This window comes from Rosa rugosa, chromosome 6 (assembly GCF_958449725.1).
Source record: "Rosa rugosa chromosome 6, drRosRugo1.1, whole genome shotgun sequence".
Taxonomy (NCBI): domain Eukaryota; kingdom Viridiplantae; phylum Streptophyta; class Magnoliopsida; order Rosales; family Rosaceae; genus Rosa; species Rosa rugosa.
Window position 1 is genome coordinate 16,084,823 of NC_084825.1, and position 16,251 is coordinate 16,101,073.

The 16,251-nt window shown below is 38.0% G+C and overlaps 1 protein-coding gene and 1 long non-coding RNA gene across 6 annotated transcripts; one reads left to right on the plus strand and one right to left on the minus strand.

The window, feature by feature from the left end:
* Positions 1-565: 565 nt before the first annotated feature.
* On the minus strand, positions 566-5,264 carry LOC133716295 (uncharacterized). The gene is made up of 2 exons (XM_062143000.1): positions 5,043-5,264; positions 566-1,972 (listed from the first exon to the last, which is right to left on the minus strand). Exons 1-2 carry the CDS (start codon positions 5,262-5,264, stop codon positions 566-568), a joined length of 1,629 nt encoding a protein of 542 aa, XP_061998984.1.
* A 6,680-nt stretch (positions 5,265-11,944) lies between these two features.
* On the plus strand, positions 11,945-15,535 carry LOC133713854 (uncharacterized). 5 transcript variants are annotated; one of them, XR_009848287.1, is made up of 6 exons: positions 11,945-12,984; positions 13,120-13,169; positions 13,254-13,336; positions 14,275-14,322; positions 15,145-15,169; positions 15,260-15,535. It is a non-coding gene; the product is annotated as an uncharacterized LOC133713854 (long non-coding RNA). The 5 variants fall into 5 exon arrangements; XR_009848286.1 differs by having other exon boundaries at positions 13,254-14,322; XR_009848285.1 differs by having other exon boundaries at positions 15,145-15,535.
* Positions 15,536-16,251: the final 716 nt, after the last annotated feature.

Consider the following 16,251-nt stretch of genomic DNA (forward strand, 5'->3'; position numbering starts at 1 on the left):
TAACCGTTTTCTTCCATTATCTTTTCTTTTTTATTTTCTAAAAAAAAATAAAAAATTACTTGCACATACAGAGTATGTGTGGAGGAAGGCTAGTATATATATATTGAAAAAGGTTTAATATATAAAATCTCCCTAGCTCATATTGGATTTATCATTAATGTTTGAAACACAACTGTGATAAAGATCAATTTCATCTAAATTCAAAGTGATGGATTCATCGAGTCGACCCTATAGATTGATTTAGTCAACCCCATGGCTTCATTTGCATGAATTTGGCGAATTGTGGATTCAATGAGAACAAATCCATTGAAGCTTTTATTAACAAAGCGGAAGCCCAATGGCGGAGGGAGGAATATATATGTATGGGGGCCAAAAAATTTAACCAAACACCAAAAGACCATTGATGAACCAAAATACATTCCATGTATTTGCAATCAGTGCATATAATACACAAAAATGATTCGCATTATACAAAAAAAGACTTGAGCTATTTCCTAGCACAAAAGACAATCAATATTTCCTAACAAAACAGAAACAGTTTTGCTCAAGTCATCTATAGCTGTCCTCAACGACGAGCCATGTTTTGGAATCGTTGAATTATAGGCTCATTGTCAATGGCATTGAATATATCTTTCTCAAGGTATACCGTTAAGCTATCATTCAACCACTGATCTCCCATTCGATTTCGCATTCGATTTTGTATGATGTTCATGGCAGAGAATGCTCTTTCAACGATGGCTGTTGCAACTGGAAGTACTAGTGCCAAGGTTATGAGTAGATAGACAAATGGATATGTCTTGTGCTTTCCTGTCTCGACAAGTTTCTGTGCTAGAGAAGAAATTCCTTGCAAGTCTTGAAACTTTGTGTTAGATTGCATATCATAAATATAAATATCAAGCTGAGATTGTAGTACCAGCAAATCTGATGTAGAAAAATCATCCGGATAAAATTGAGCAAGACGCATCAAACGTTGCTTGTTGAAAGCATAAAATGAATGATTTTGACGTAAACATGCCAAACAAAGGAGTAGCTCAGTATTAACCTCATTGAAACGATTGTTTAGCTCTTGAAGTTGGAGATCTATCACAGCACAAAAGAAATCAAAGCGATAATAGTGCAGATTTATGATTTCTGGACTTTTGCGTTTTGATTTCCATTTACATAGATGCTGATCACTCATGTTGGGAACCATAATATTTTCCTTGCCACAAAAGACAACAACCTGCTCTAGTGAAGAATCCCATCCATTATCCCTTATATCTTGCAATTTTCTCTTGCAAATTTTCATTAAATCCATTGCATTTACTATATCTTGATCATCTTTTTGCAAGGCTTGTGACAACTCATGACTAATTCCAAGTACAATCCTCATCAAGTGCAGACTAAATATGAAATCAAAAGATTGCAATAACCCCAATGAAATAAATGCATCATGTTTCTGATCAGAACCTACTTTGTCAAATGCAATTTCATCTAGCACATCAATTATGGGAGAGAACATGGCAGTAAAGTTTATGAGCGTACCATAATGTGAGATCCAACGTGTATCGGCTGATCGCTTAATCTCAATATCTTGATTTAAGCCTCTTCCACTTGAAAGTTCTCCAACTTTCAATGCTTGAACAACTTTGAGAGACTGTTTTTCTCGAAGAATGTCATGCCGTTTAGAAGATGCACCAACAATATTTACAACATGACCAACTGATGTGAAGAAGGCACCTACAATGCTATGTTTCTTTACTACAGCCACCAAAGCTAACTGAAGCTGATGTGCATTTGTGGTTTCAACTGCAGCAGCATGTACTATGTCTTTTTGAATCATTGGTGATGTCATTTTGAGGTTTTCTGGAGCATTTTTCAATGCAAAAGCTCTAACTTCTTCATCATGATCAGCAAGAAATTGCAAAAGCTCAAGAAAGTTACCTTGATTGCTTGAATTGTCTGACTCATCATGGCCCCGAAATGCAAGGCCCTGTCTTAGAAGAAACCGAATGCAATTAACTGATGCAGTGAGTCGAATTCGATAATCTGTTCTAGATTACTTAGCATTCTTGTGGATGATATTTCGAATGTGTTGTCCTTCATTCATCAAGGCTTCACACTTTTTCAAAGCTTGATTATGAGCACTATTTTGGTCTCCAACATGATCATATAATCTTTCTTTCTTCTTCCAATTTCAAAAACCATCACTAGTAAATGCATCACCACCTGCTTGTTCTCCGATATTTGCTTTAAATAGGTAGCAGCACAAACAATATGCACGATCTTTGTCTATACTATATTCCAACCAATTAGGAAAATAATCGAACCAAGCAGATATAAACCTTCGTTTCGAAGCTCCACACTTGGTTTGAAGAAATTTGTGTTCCCTGGGCTGACAAGGACCCCTTTGTAGATATTCTCTTCGAACTTGGTCTTGAATGTTCGGATCGTAATCTGAAATTCTGGTTCGTAATCCAGGATCTGAAGGAAGATCTGCCAAGTTTATTTCTACCCCGAACACGACTATTCTTTGACATTACACTATCTTCAGGGGGTGGTAGCATGTCTGATTTTCTTTTAAAGAATCTTTCCATGACTCTTTCACACAATTTACAACTACATTATATGATTAAAGTGTAAGTAAAATTGTTTGAAAACTAAGAAAAGATCAATATAGCAAACAAAATCATGTGCAATCTATCAAAAATATTAGTATATGCTTATAAAGTTCCACACTTCCATCCTTCCAGGCATGCAAAAAGAAAAGAGATCAAAACAATGGCAATAAAATCTTTCAACACAAAAACAGAGCAATCAAATTATACTATCAACATCATAACATGAATACATGATACTGATGATAGAATATCAAGTCATCAATTCACATTGTTCTCAATAAGTCTACATGAAATACACAAGAACAGAGCCACAGCCCACAGAGGATAAGAAAAATAGTAAAAAAGAAACAAACAAATTAATCAACCTGAGTGCTGGCTTTGGTAGTTGAGTTTGATCAAGAAAGAGATATTGATAGCTGGGGTTTGAGAAATGAAGTCATCGCAGCAAGCCAGCAACTAGGATTCTAGGAAGCCAGCAATATCAGTTGGTACTTGGTTATTGACTTTGAGTGCAGAGTGCTGGCTTTGGTACTTTGGTAGTTGAGTTTGAATATATATGCTGAATGGGGTTGTACAAGAAGCTTCATGCTCCCCTTTTTCTTGTTTTTTCCGTCAGTTTGTGGGAGTTGTGTGTTGTGGGCGGTGGGCCTGTTGACAGTTTGGACTATCATCTATCATATATATGGGCTTTGAACAATGCTATGTGCCATTATGGGAACACCGAACATGTATATATATCATACATGTTGTTTATATATGGCCACTTGATGGGGCAAATTGTGTACTTGGGGCCAAGTGTCAAAAGCTCAATGGGGGCAGTGGCCCCCACTCGTCCTGAACTGCCTCCGCCCCTGGGGAAGCCTAAAGAAATCCAGTCTATTTCTTTATGTTCTGATTGATAAAATCATAAAGCACATAGATATCATGCACAACCTGACAAGCCTACCAGCGTAACCAAGTATACCTCCATAACTCCAATATATTACCACCAACCACCAAACCCACCCAGCCTTGTCACCATTGCTGCTATTATCAAATATACAACAATATTCTGAAAAAAAAATATTTAAATTCGGAATGGGTTAAAAAAAAAAAAAATTAACTTGATCCAATTAGGATCAGTGGTGAGAATAATCAGTTGTAAAATTAATTTATTAAACATTTGGTAAATATTTTTCATAAGTGCAGTATTTTTTTTTCTTTTTCTTTTTTGAGGAAATGGTTATCGATCTATTAATAATTCAAAATGTAAGTAACCACATACCATGACCCACCATCGCGAGTTACATCAAAATTGAGTCATGCTAGCTGTACTTAGCCAGCCACCTCTCTCACTCGTTTATAGAGTTGTGCAACGAGGCTATCATGTATATAGCAATGAGTGTAAAGCAATCACACACATGCCCAAGTGACAGTGTTTATGGGAAGCCCTCTGAAACAACCCAAACCCCAGGTATAATTTAAGGGTTCAATTTGATTTCGTTTTGAAAAGAAGTTTGGTCGACAAAATAAATCCTTGGAAATTTATAGTCAATAAAACATCCAGGGAAAACAGAACAACTTTATACCTTGTGGGTAGTAGTCGAGTATTTTGTCACGCCCCGATTTTCAAGCACAGTTAATAAACAAAATAAACAATCACAAAATAGTTCGGGCGTGATAGTTCAAACATCAACACTAAATACTTGAAATTTTTTTCTTTTAAAACAAGTTAGGAACATTAACTTGAGTTTTCGGAATTGCCCTTGAAGGGTGAGACGCCTTCAATTCATCCTTAGCAGTGGCAGGGTCTTCTTCCTCCTCAACAAGTGGCGTTGATGTCTTCTTTTGAGACTTTGGAGGATCCACAAGGGTCTTACCACTCCTTGTGGTCACGACCTTGGCTTGCTCAAAGTGAGGATTTGGGATGGTACCACTTGGAAGCTTACCTTATAGAACTTACCAATATATAAACTCCACAACTTGGCTCATCTGCTTCTTCATCTCAGCTACATCAGAAGTGAGAGTGTTGATTTGATTACCATGATTCATTTGACCTGCAAGCAGAGCTTGAGTAGACTTAGTTAGTGCTTTAATCAAATCATCATTAGAAGAAGAAGAATTAGTGGAATTGAAGTTTGAATTAAAGGGAGTAGGGTTAGGAGGAGCATAAGGCTTTTGATAAAAGCCTTGGGGACATTGACTATAGCTTTGAGGTGCGTTTTGCACATTTTCATTGTCCCTCCAACAAAAGATAGGGTGATCCCTCCATCCAGATTTATAGGTGTTTGAGAATGGGTCATTCCTTGGACGTTGGGGCCCTTGTTGGAATCCTAGGGCGTTGACACCTTCAAAGTTGCCTCCTTCCATGAGTTGAGGGCATTGGTTAGACATATGACCTTCCACATGCCATGAATTGTTCTTTGTTTGTCATACCAATAGAAGTAAGCTTGTTAATTTTACCTTCCAATTGAGCCGAAGTATAAGCTCATGGACTTTTTCATGTGTATGGGTGGTATTGGAACTTCCATATTGTTGTTGATTCAAGGCCCTATTCTCAATTAAGGTCATTCCAGCTGTAGGTTCCTTGTCAACAAATGATCCTCCAGAAGCAGCATCAAGCATATCTCTTTCCAAGTTGGTGAGCCCATCATAAAAACAAGTGAGCAAGGTCTCATCCTTCATGCCATGTTAAGGGCATTGAGTGACAAGAGACTTGAACCTTTCATAGTACTCAGCATAGGACTCATCTTGCCCTTGTTGAATCCCACTTATCTTCTTCCTAAGCTTATGATGCGAGATGTAGGAAAATACTTCTCAAGAAATGCCTTCATCATGTCCTCCCAAGATGCAATGCTTCCACTTGACCAACTCATAAAGCCATTGCTTAGCCTTGTCAGCCAACAGAAAAGGGAAGGCCTTCAGCTTCAAAATCTGCTCATCAGCTCCTAGACGCTTCATGCTAGTGCAAATGAATTGAAATTCCATTAAGTGCTGGTTGGGGTCTTCCATAGAGAGTCCATGGAATGTAGGAAGTTGATGAAGTAGCCCAGATTTCAACTCAAAATCAGCTGTTGCCCCCTCAGCTGCAGCAGGGTAGGTTATACAAGTGGGGACGCTACCTGGTGGAATGACAGAAATGGAGAGTTTCCTGATGGTGAGAGCCCTTAGTGGTTGAGGTGGTGGTGGTAAAACTAAAGCTGTGGGTGATGGGGGTGGCGTTTGGTGTGGTGATTGATCAGGTGAATTGTTGGATGCTTCTGACTCCCCTTCTACTCTATTTCCCTCACTATCTATTTGAAGTTCACAAAACTGAATGGGAGTGGGGATAGGAATGTCAAACAGGTCTGAATTCTTCTTGAATATTTCAATTCATTCCTGAATGAGATGAAGTGGCATTTTGGGCACATTGGGTGGTTCAGATGATCCGGACATTCATTGATCTGAAATGGAATGAAAAAGAATGAAGTTAGTAAAGAATAAAAGTGACGTGGACCAAGGTGTTTGAAGGCCTTCCACTCAAAAATATCTCTGGCACTCTTCATAAGAAATGATCCTTGGGCTTTCTAGATTTAATCTAGAAAGTTTTAGCTCATTTGGATTTCGTTTGGTTAGTCTGCCGCCTCTAAATATATATTTCGAACTTGTCGACAATATATAGCTTGAGCCACTGACATTGGCTCAATTTCTCCAAGACGTGCCTTGTCAGGCCAAAATGCTCATTTTGGGTCCAAACACAAGGTACACACATCAACACGTCACATACATATGTACATACAAAACCAACAAAAATTTTTGGTTAGTTTACAAGTTTTACAATTTAAGAAGTAGCCAACTTCAATACAAAATCATTAATCAAAGTTTAGACTTGCGGCCCAAAGATTCTAATGTTAATACAAGTCTTCCCTCCTTTATCTTTTGGTAACTCTTTTGACATAGAGTCAGGTAGTAGAGAAACGATTTTGGCGAGGCTACTCCCACGTAGTGGTTTAGGCCCTCTTGTATGCACTTCTCGTATCAAATCAACCTAGACACCCTGTACTACTAAGGTGTGCCTACTTGATAAAGAAAGTTGCTTGACAAGTATTAACAAAGGAATCTTTCACATGGTCCGTTATGATTTACAACCTTTTACCAAACCCAACTATTTTCAAAAATTGTCTAAGGAATTTACTTCAATAAGACATTATGAATCAAGGTTTAGACATGCGGCCCAAGTACTTGTCTACACACAAACTTCCTTTCAAATCGTTTGGGCAACCTTACTGAAATGGCAGGTGGGGGAGGACGAACACGAGAGGCAGAAACTATTTTGGCATGAGCTACTCCCACAGTGGTTTAGGCTCATTTGAATGCACTTTTGGATTCAAAACCTGTCATGGACGCTGACCCCTTCCAAGACACCATTCCACATAAGCTATACTTACTTAGATAAGAAAAGTTATAAGTGCAAGACAATTTTCAAGTGTTAATAAAAGCCGCTCTCAACCTTAAGAGACCTGAAGCAGGGTTTAGGCTAATATTAACAAAAAAAAAACTTCACCTATTCCATTATGATTCATAATCCCTTACCAAAATCAACCCTTAGTGGCGTTTTCATCACATGAAGATTTTTCAATCCCCAGCAACGGTGCCAAAAATTGATACGCTCGAAATGAGTGCCAATTTAAACCCTGAAAAATGTCAAACGTTAGTATAGAATAAGCAGGGATCGTTCAAGCCGGGGACTGAAGGTACTTACATGTAACAGAAAATTAGAGAGAGTAATATTGAAGTCACACGAAATTATAAGGTATATATAGACAACAAGTTTCAAAAATTACAAGAAATACAAGTTAGAATTAGTTTAGGAATCCTACTCCTACTAGAATACATTTTACAAGTCATAGTCAAATTAGAAATTCAAGTCAACATAGGAATATTAGTCATACACTTATTGGGAATACAAATACAAATAGGAAACAAATTCTAATCCTAGTCAAACAAGGAATCTAATTACAAAACAAACTGTAACTACTTTTCCTACAAAACACCAAGCATGTTCCTAAAAAACACCAAAACAATTCCTACAAAACACTACAGCATAAAAATAGGTAAAATTAATTCCTAAGGTAGTATTTACGAAATTTAAGTTGTATTTTCATATTATATGTTATACTATTTACGGTTTCATGCTTCCTAAAAATCCAAAATCGATTTACACATGTACAAAAACACAAAACATAAAAGATAAAAAGGGGGGTGGGGGGGGGTTTAAAGATCAAACTCAAAATTTTCATAAATAATAAAGTAATTGAAAACGTTGTTATATACATTGGTGGGAAAAGAAGAATCTTTGGAAAACATATCATCAATCACAAATCAAGCTCAACTTATTCATGCATCTTTTTATCTTATTAGAAGCCACGGAATGTTATCAACCAAGAAACACAGATCAAAGCAACCAATGTCCCTAATTTTACTTTCCTTTACACAATTGATCAAGCAAAGCACCTAACCAACATATTTTGAAAACATGTATCCCACAATCAAAGCAATTTTGTAATCTCAAGTTTCGAATCATTAAGAACGAGTGAAAGTTTGGTTAATAAATATGCAAATCCAAGTACTCAAAGCAAGTCAATTCAATGCATACATAATCTGATTTTGACCTTTGTCCAAAGCCTTTACTACTAAATTGAATTAGGGTTACAAAGCATAAACCTAATTACTAGCTCTAATTACATGCAATCACTCTAAGTTGCGCACCAAAGAACAAGAGCATGCAAAAGTTTTCTATAAAACAAAATCAAATTATCAATCTAAGGTTTCGGCAACTAACAAGAATCAAACACACATAAACGCATCAAACATCGAAAAGAATATCAAAATTGCATCCAAAAATAAGATTGTCAACTCATAGTTTTGGTTTACACAACAAAATTTCCAAAGAAAATTTTCTAACTACAAAAAGACCAAACTGTGAATAATACATGGAAAAGGTGGCAACCCTTAGTCACATCCCAAAAATCCAAAGCAGCTCCAAGGTGGTGCATAAGTAATAATCACGGCAAGGAAGGTGGATGGTCACGGCAAGGCTTCTTGAAGATTGTGAAAAACCTGAAACTAGAGATAACAAGCGAGAAATCAAAATTGTGGAGGAAGTATGGCAACATTGGAACCTCAAATACATAGGGTATTTGGAGGAAGAGCTGGGGTTAGGATCTCGTCTTCCATCTAAAACGAGAGAGAGAGAGAGAGAGAGAGTTTTGAGGGGTAGTTTGGACATTTGAGGGTCAAAATCTAAAAAGTGGGCCCTTATGTCGGTGCCAACTCAGCTTGTGATGTTGTCTTTGGCGTCAAATATGAAATTTGGACTTCGATTATGCAAATTGAAAGTGCAGGGACGATCATGATTAAAAAAAAAAAGGTCAGGGACCAAACTAATATTTTCTCCAAAATTGGAGGGGGCAAACTGAATTTAGTCCAAAAAATAAAAACTTCAAAGTATCGCTGGGCCACAAAGTGTAAAGGCTTAGAAAAAACAAAAAATTCAAAGTATTACTACTAGGCCACAAAGTAAAGGCCCAATATATGATGGTTGCCACCCCCTACATCTTGTAAAGCGAAGTGAGAAGAGTGAGGCCTCAGGGATAGGCCTTGGCGAACAAAGGTAAGCGAGCATAGAAATACTAAGTTTGCCCAGGCCCAGGCGAAGAAGTACTTGGTGTGTCATTGAACTCCCAAATGCTAGGATAGTACTTTTTGAGGTACCTGCTGTTGATGAGGTGTCGATGAATCTCACCATCTAAGTCCCTAAGATGAAAGGCACCCTTTTCCAAAATCTTGTGAATGACATAAGGGCCCTCCCAACGTGGGGACCATTTACCTCTGCCTTTTGTTTTCTCGCCAACTGGTAGGATGGTTTTCCATGCCAACTCACCTTCCTTATAGCTACGTCCACGTGTTCGTTTTTCATAAGCGCGAGCGACTCTCCTGTTTTCCACGGCCAAGTTATCTAAAGCTTTTAGTTGCTTTTCTCTCAAGTCCTCGTGTTCCTACCACATGGCTTCTACATAGTCTCTGTCAATGAGTTGGTGCTGTTCTTGGACACAAAGAGAGTGAACGTTGATTTCTAGGGAAAAGACTGCACCATGGTTAAACATCAAAGCGTAAGGGGTCGTAGCAGTAAGATTGCGCTTAGATGTTCGAAATAATCAGAGTGTCTCAAAAAGTTCATCATGCCAGTCCCTTGGATTCTCCTCGAGCATTTTCTCCATAAGGGTGATGATGATCTTGTTATTGGCCTCTGCTTGGCCATTGGACTGAGCATAGCAGTGTAATACCCCAGAAATTTGTTATTAATTTCTAATGATTTTTCAGAAATTACTACGTTGGTCGTTTGTACGATTTTGTGGTTCAAGGGTATAGCGAAAGTGTTTCAGACAAATAATTACTCGAAATGTTTTATTTTCTAGGGGTCAAAGGGTTAACTTTTTGTTCGTTGAGTTTCTCTGAAAACTTCATTCACGAAAGTTGTAGAGCACATTGATATGAGTTTGTGGATATGTGGAACGCGGAAATAGGAGTTCGTGAGAAAGTTATGGTCAATAGAAGAAGTTTCAAATTTTGGAAATTTTCTACAAATATGGGTTTTTCCAATTTTTTTTTCATAATTTTAGAAGTTTCCAAATTCGAAAATTTCTCTCGATTCTCTCTCTTCCAGAAAACCCCAGGATCCGCGAAAATCGTTTGACCAGACCCGACTTTTTCGGCCGATTCCGGCATTCTCCGACCACGGCACTGATCCAGTTCGACTCACCGGCCCCTACTTTTCCTCCCTCTATCATTACTCGGCGTCAATTTCCACCGAAAGTAGCAAATCGAAGCCGACTATTTGGTGGCGGCGGACCCGACCCGACCAGATTTTCCTATTCCGGCGGCGGCTAAACTCTAAACCTGTCAAGTTTTGATGCTCTCCTCCCCCTAATAATATCCATACAAGCCTTGAAGCTCGATTCGAAGTGTGGTGGCCAGAATGACGATTTGAAGTTCAATGGTGGAGATTTTCTAGCTCGATCTAGGCTGAATCGGCCATAGTCCCAAGTATGAAAGTTGCTCCCCTTGATGTGCTCTACAAGTTGGTAGGAGCTGATTCTCCAGGCTTTGGTGTTAGTTTGGCGGCGCGTGGTGGCCTGTCTGGCCATGTTTGGGGTAGTTTCTTACTTCATTATCATCTACTCGTCGATATTGCACTAATGAGTACATGTTTTTAAAAGAGGGTTTCGAGTGTGTTCTTTCTTTTAATAGTCCAAGGAGGGACATGGTTTAATATTTATTTTGTTGAGTGAACAAATACTATCATTTTGTCACTGTGGTGACGTGATTTGTCCTTGTGAGAAAAGGAAATTGAGTTTTGAAAGAAATCAAGGTGTGAGTTGTTTTCCTTGAGTTGAAATGGTGATTTCTTGGCTTTAGGGTGAGTTGTTTGATTTTCTTATTTGATTTCTCATTTTATTTGAATTGTTTTGGGTCTAATGTATGTTGGTATAGATACCTCCCCACTAGGCCAAAAAATCAATCAGACGACACATATCAGACGACAGCAAACATTTTAACTGTCGTCTGAAATAATCAGACGACAGCAAGAATTTTTCTGTCGTCTGAATTTTTGAATCAGACAACAGTTGTTACATTGCTGTTGTGCAATTGTAATTCAGACAATGGTTATTTTTTTGATGTTGTCTGAATCAATCAATTCAGACAACAGTTATTACATTGGTATTGTCCAAGATTGATTAACACAATGGTTGAGAAAAGATGTTGTCTGATTGTTTTAATCACACAACAGTTATTACTTCTCTGTTGTGCAATTACTATTAACACAATGGCTAAAATAGATGTCGTCTGATTGTTAATTCAGACAATGGCTGAAATAGATGTCGTCTGATTGTTAATTCACACAACAGTTTTTAGTTGTCTGTTGTGCCATTCTCCATCAGACAATGTACTTGAATTGATGTTGTCTGAGTTTTAGGATTCAATATATATATATGCTGGCGCTGTCATGCCCCGTATCTAAACTTACCCGTTTACTGGGCTTTTGGACGGTAAACGAATAAAGTTTTCATTTTTACTTTAATTTTGACCTTTTAGTGCGTCAAAGTTGACTTTTACTTTGGCTCCGTATTCGTGGAAACTTCCTTCTGAAAAGTTGTTGAAGACGTTAAACCGAATTCGTGGACACGCGGCACGCTAGAATCGAAGTTCGTACGAATGAATTGTGGTCTACAGAAGTTTATTTTCTACTTTGAAGTTTTCGGAGATTTAAAGGGGCAAAATGGACTTTTCACATCGTTTAGTAATTAAAGGAGCAAACCCTAAATTCTCTCTCATTTTTCCTCTCTCTTTCTCTCGGCCGCACGGCCTCTCCCCCTTTCTTATCCCCGACCTCTCCTTCTCTTCCTCTGCCATCACTGGAGATCACCACCTCCGGCCACCACTCCACTACACCGCCATCACCAACAGAGTGAAGGACGGCGACCCAAACCCAAGAGAAATCGAAGCCGTGCATCGACTCCAGCCTCCGCATGTGACCCTCCCAATCTGCACGCCACTGTTCCACGACCCTCACGGGTTTCCGGTCATCTTCTCACCACACCACCATCACCGTCGCACTCAGCAAGTAATGGAGGATAAAACCCAGAGGCCGGAACATCCCGTAACCACCCTCATTGAAGTCGTCAGCTCTGGGTTTCTTCATTCTCCAAGTTCTAGTTTGAATCGCGCAAGACCACCTCCAAGGATAGAATTAGCTCGTACTTGTCCACCGAAACCCCATGGTTTCGACCTCCAGTTCTGGTCAAAACCACCCTACGCGCCTCACGCGTCGCCACAGGCGCATGGACCACCGCAGCTCGTCGCCGGCTTTCTAGGCTGCTTGATTTGGTATGTGGATTCGGGAAATTATGGAGTTTTGCAGGAGATGGAGGTTGCTGGAATGGTTTTGATGGAAATTGATTACGGTAAGGACATTACACAATTTCGGTTCTGTGTCCTAAGAAAGTTTTCAATGCAAAGACATAATCCCAAAAGCAATTTTTCAGTCGACCTGTTCAAACAAAAAGAAAAAAAGTTTCCGCGTTTGCTTCTTTTCGCATTTTCCCTCCCTAAATTTCAGATTCCCTCTTTCTTCCAAATTTCAGATTCCCTCTTCAATTCAAACCCACCGATTTCATTCCCTTTATTTGTATTTTATATGTTCTATACCTTGCTTTGCTCTTCGCAACAGAAGAAAAACAAATTGGTTTCTTGATATTCTATCGGTGTTATGCTCTCCTGACCTAATTTTGTTCTATCAACCCAGATAGAAGGTTGAGGAGTCAATAACTCCAAAATCAGGACTATAGAAGATGCAGACTTTCAGGTACTATTATCTCCCTAATTTTTGGTGGGTGCTCAGATTTCAGATTTATAGGTTCATGGTTGGGGATTACACTGTTTATTTTCATGGGGTACTCTTGGCTTTAAGAGATAATTGCTTCTTTGAATCCTCTTATAGCTGGAGGATAGATCTGGGTCTCGAACGAGCACGTCATGTTCAAGCCAAAGGTATAGAATTCCTATCAATATAGCTTCACCCAATACATTCCTTTATCAACACCAAGTTCTCATTTTTTCTTTTGAATAATCCAGGTTATCAATTTTTGCCTTTAATCATTTGGTTCCCTTGTCTGAGCTACTAAAAGAGATGCAGTGGTTATTGTCTAACAATCCAGGTTATCAATTTTTACCTCTTTCAAAGAAATTCATTTTCATTATCAAGCCAAGGAAGTCATTAACCTCGCATTGTCTTTCAAACATTTGTTACTTCTGAGATTCGAATTGATATATAGGCATTATTTGAAATGTGAGGCAAATGATCTCCTTGGTGAAGTTAAAATGCTTGAGAACATCATAGATGTGTTTGGCCTTACATGCACACCACCTGTTTGATGAAAGTTCCAAGTGACTGAAAAGAAGTGCAAGTTTAATTTATAACAGTTGTATTGTAGTATATACCATTGGCTACCATATCAGTCAGATCATTTATTTTATTTATTGCTTCCTTTTCAGTCGTAGCTCTTCAAAATCTTTACAAGACCCTGAACTAACTTCCCCTTTGATCTTATGCAGTAAACAAATGTGTTTTCCCTTTAGTTGCAAAATGATTCTCAGCAAGGGAATTTTTCTTGTACTGAATCTAAATTGGAAGTAAAGGGAGGTGGCTTATTGACATTAATGGGTTTTAAAAAGTTGTTTGTAGCCTACTTAACAACCAACTCTTTCTATCATTAAAGTCAATACTTGTATTTCCAGTTTCTGTGCTGCTCTTTCTTTTCAGCTAACTAGCATATTGGATGTGTTCCTGTAAAATGTGTTAGTATATCCTACTCTCTGCTCTCTAGATCAGTAATCCTACCCTGTCCCAAAAAAAAAAAAAAAAAAAACTAGTGATCCAGTATTATTTAAGAGAGAGATTGATTAATCAACTCTTATTATTTCATGAATGAGGCGTCTTTGAAAAAATGGCCCCAATTTCTGAGATAGAATGAGTAACTTAGAGCCCTTTTTTTACACAGAACACTGATCTTCATTTACTGTGAATCATGAGCTTCTAGCTACTATTTTTCTAACTAATAAATTGTACGAATCATGTCTCTTTTTCGTGTTATAGGTAGGAAAGAGTGATCCCTCCTATTCTATCCCAAAGAGCGACTCATATGTAAGTAAAATGCCTCTAGTGTCAGCAAAAATATGGCATATATACAACTATTTCATCCACTCTTTCTCAGTCATAAATATGGCCAGAGGTGAATTAATTCATGTTTCTCACATAAAAAGTATTTGTAATTATAGTCACTCTTTTGTCTTGTAAATTCATTTTTGACTCCATCTATTTGAGTCTGAGCTGATATCTGAAATGCATTAATATTTACTTGAGCAAAATGAATTCTAAGCTGATTAGTTTCCGATATATGTTTTTCTATGTGTTGCTAGCATAATTTTCTGAAAACATTGAGTACTTTTCTGGGTGTTAAACTATCTCAGTTTCTTGGAAAATAGAACACTGGGTTTCTTGTGTGGATTGAAAGAAGGTCTTATGTTAGCTTGTTCTTGTGCTTGACGTGGCTAGAGTTTAGGAAGACACCTAAATCTAGTTTTATTCTTCTTTTGACTTTTCATACCTATATTCCTATCTGAACTGTGGGATAAGGGTGGAGACCCTGCGTTTGAGAGGAGAGGACGGAGAATAAAGAAAACGAATGACTATAAATTGCTTTGTGTTGGTCACCATATGTAGTCTTGGAGTAGTTTTATTCATTGCTTTTGTTTATTTATCTTACTGAAGCATGAACAACTATTCATCAATTAAAGACTTCTAAGGCTAGGTGCCTTTTCTTGTGGTAAATATTTGTCATAGCTTCTGATCTCATATTTGTTAGAGATCGGGGCGTGACAAACTTTTTATGCTTTATTCTTGTTATTCAAATCCAAACTTTGCAAACATGGAACTCATTCGGTTCATTTGTTTTTGGATTGGCAGCAAGCAGCTCAACCTATTGATGAAGGTATTTATTGACTTGAATGATCGTTGTTAATGTATGATGGCAATCTATGACATTTGATGACTATCGTCTAATTGCCGTTGTATTTTATAGTTGTTGAGAAGAAGGCCACGTACTTATCTAACTTCCCATCATTCATACATACATAAAGGAGAGGCATCAAGGCATAGGGGAGTGACAGCGAAAGTAAAGGCTGTTGTTGATGCAGCTTATGCTGGCATCTTCGTTGTCATCACAGAGTGTGTTCTTCTTCAACATTTTATTAAATATTGTTAGAAAACTAGTTCTGTTGATGTAATCACTTTGTTGGATATATGGATGAATGTATCGGATTTTTATATAAATGAATGTGTTTTGGATGTGATGTCATTTTAAATGTCTATCAGACCATTCAATCCAGCTAAAAACTATTGTCCAATAATTGATCATCACAAAATGCCTAACAAAAACTGTTGTATGAGCCATCTAACTATAATACTATAAGGACTAAAAGAACGAGAAAGTCATTGTCCAGCAAAACAACAAACAACAGTTTTTTTGGAGAAATCTATAGTATCAATAATGGATGGACAATAGGATTTGCAAGTACATATTGTCTGACCAAGCCTTCAGACAACAGCAAGCATATAAACCCCTGTTGTCTGACCAAGCCTTCAGACAACAGCAAGCATATAAGCCGCTGTTGTTCTTCTTGGTGGTCAGACAACAGACATGATAGTAACTGCTGTTGTACTAAATATTATCAGACGACTGTTTTGTGGTATTGTCTGATTCATGTATCAGACGACATTGAGATAGACAACAGCAACCTCTATAATTCTGATTGAAAAATTGGCCTAGTGCCCGCCTCAAATATCAGAAGCACAAGACTCATTAGCCACTCAGAACAACGCCAATAATGCCCAGACAAGATGCCGATACCATACACTTGCAGTATCGGGTAGGCCACATCTAGGCCCACATTGGAAATAAAGGGGTGACAAGCACTAACCTACGCTATAAATACACATCTCTCCTTTCATTGAAGGTAAGCCACTATTCTCCACGTACTCCTACCTAGTCTACATTCTTATGTGTATCTGACA

Excerpts from the sequence above, each read along its gene's own strand:
- LOC133716295 (XM_062143000.1), bottom strand. The coding sequence starts at position 5,264 with ATGAAGGATGAGACCTTGCTCACTTGTTTTTATGATGGGCTCACCAAC. Across the intron at positions 1,973-5,042 it reads TACTTCGGCTCAATTGGAAG|GGCCTTGCATTTCGGGGCCA; the intron begins GTAAAATTAACA and ends CTTCTAAGACAG.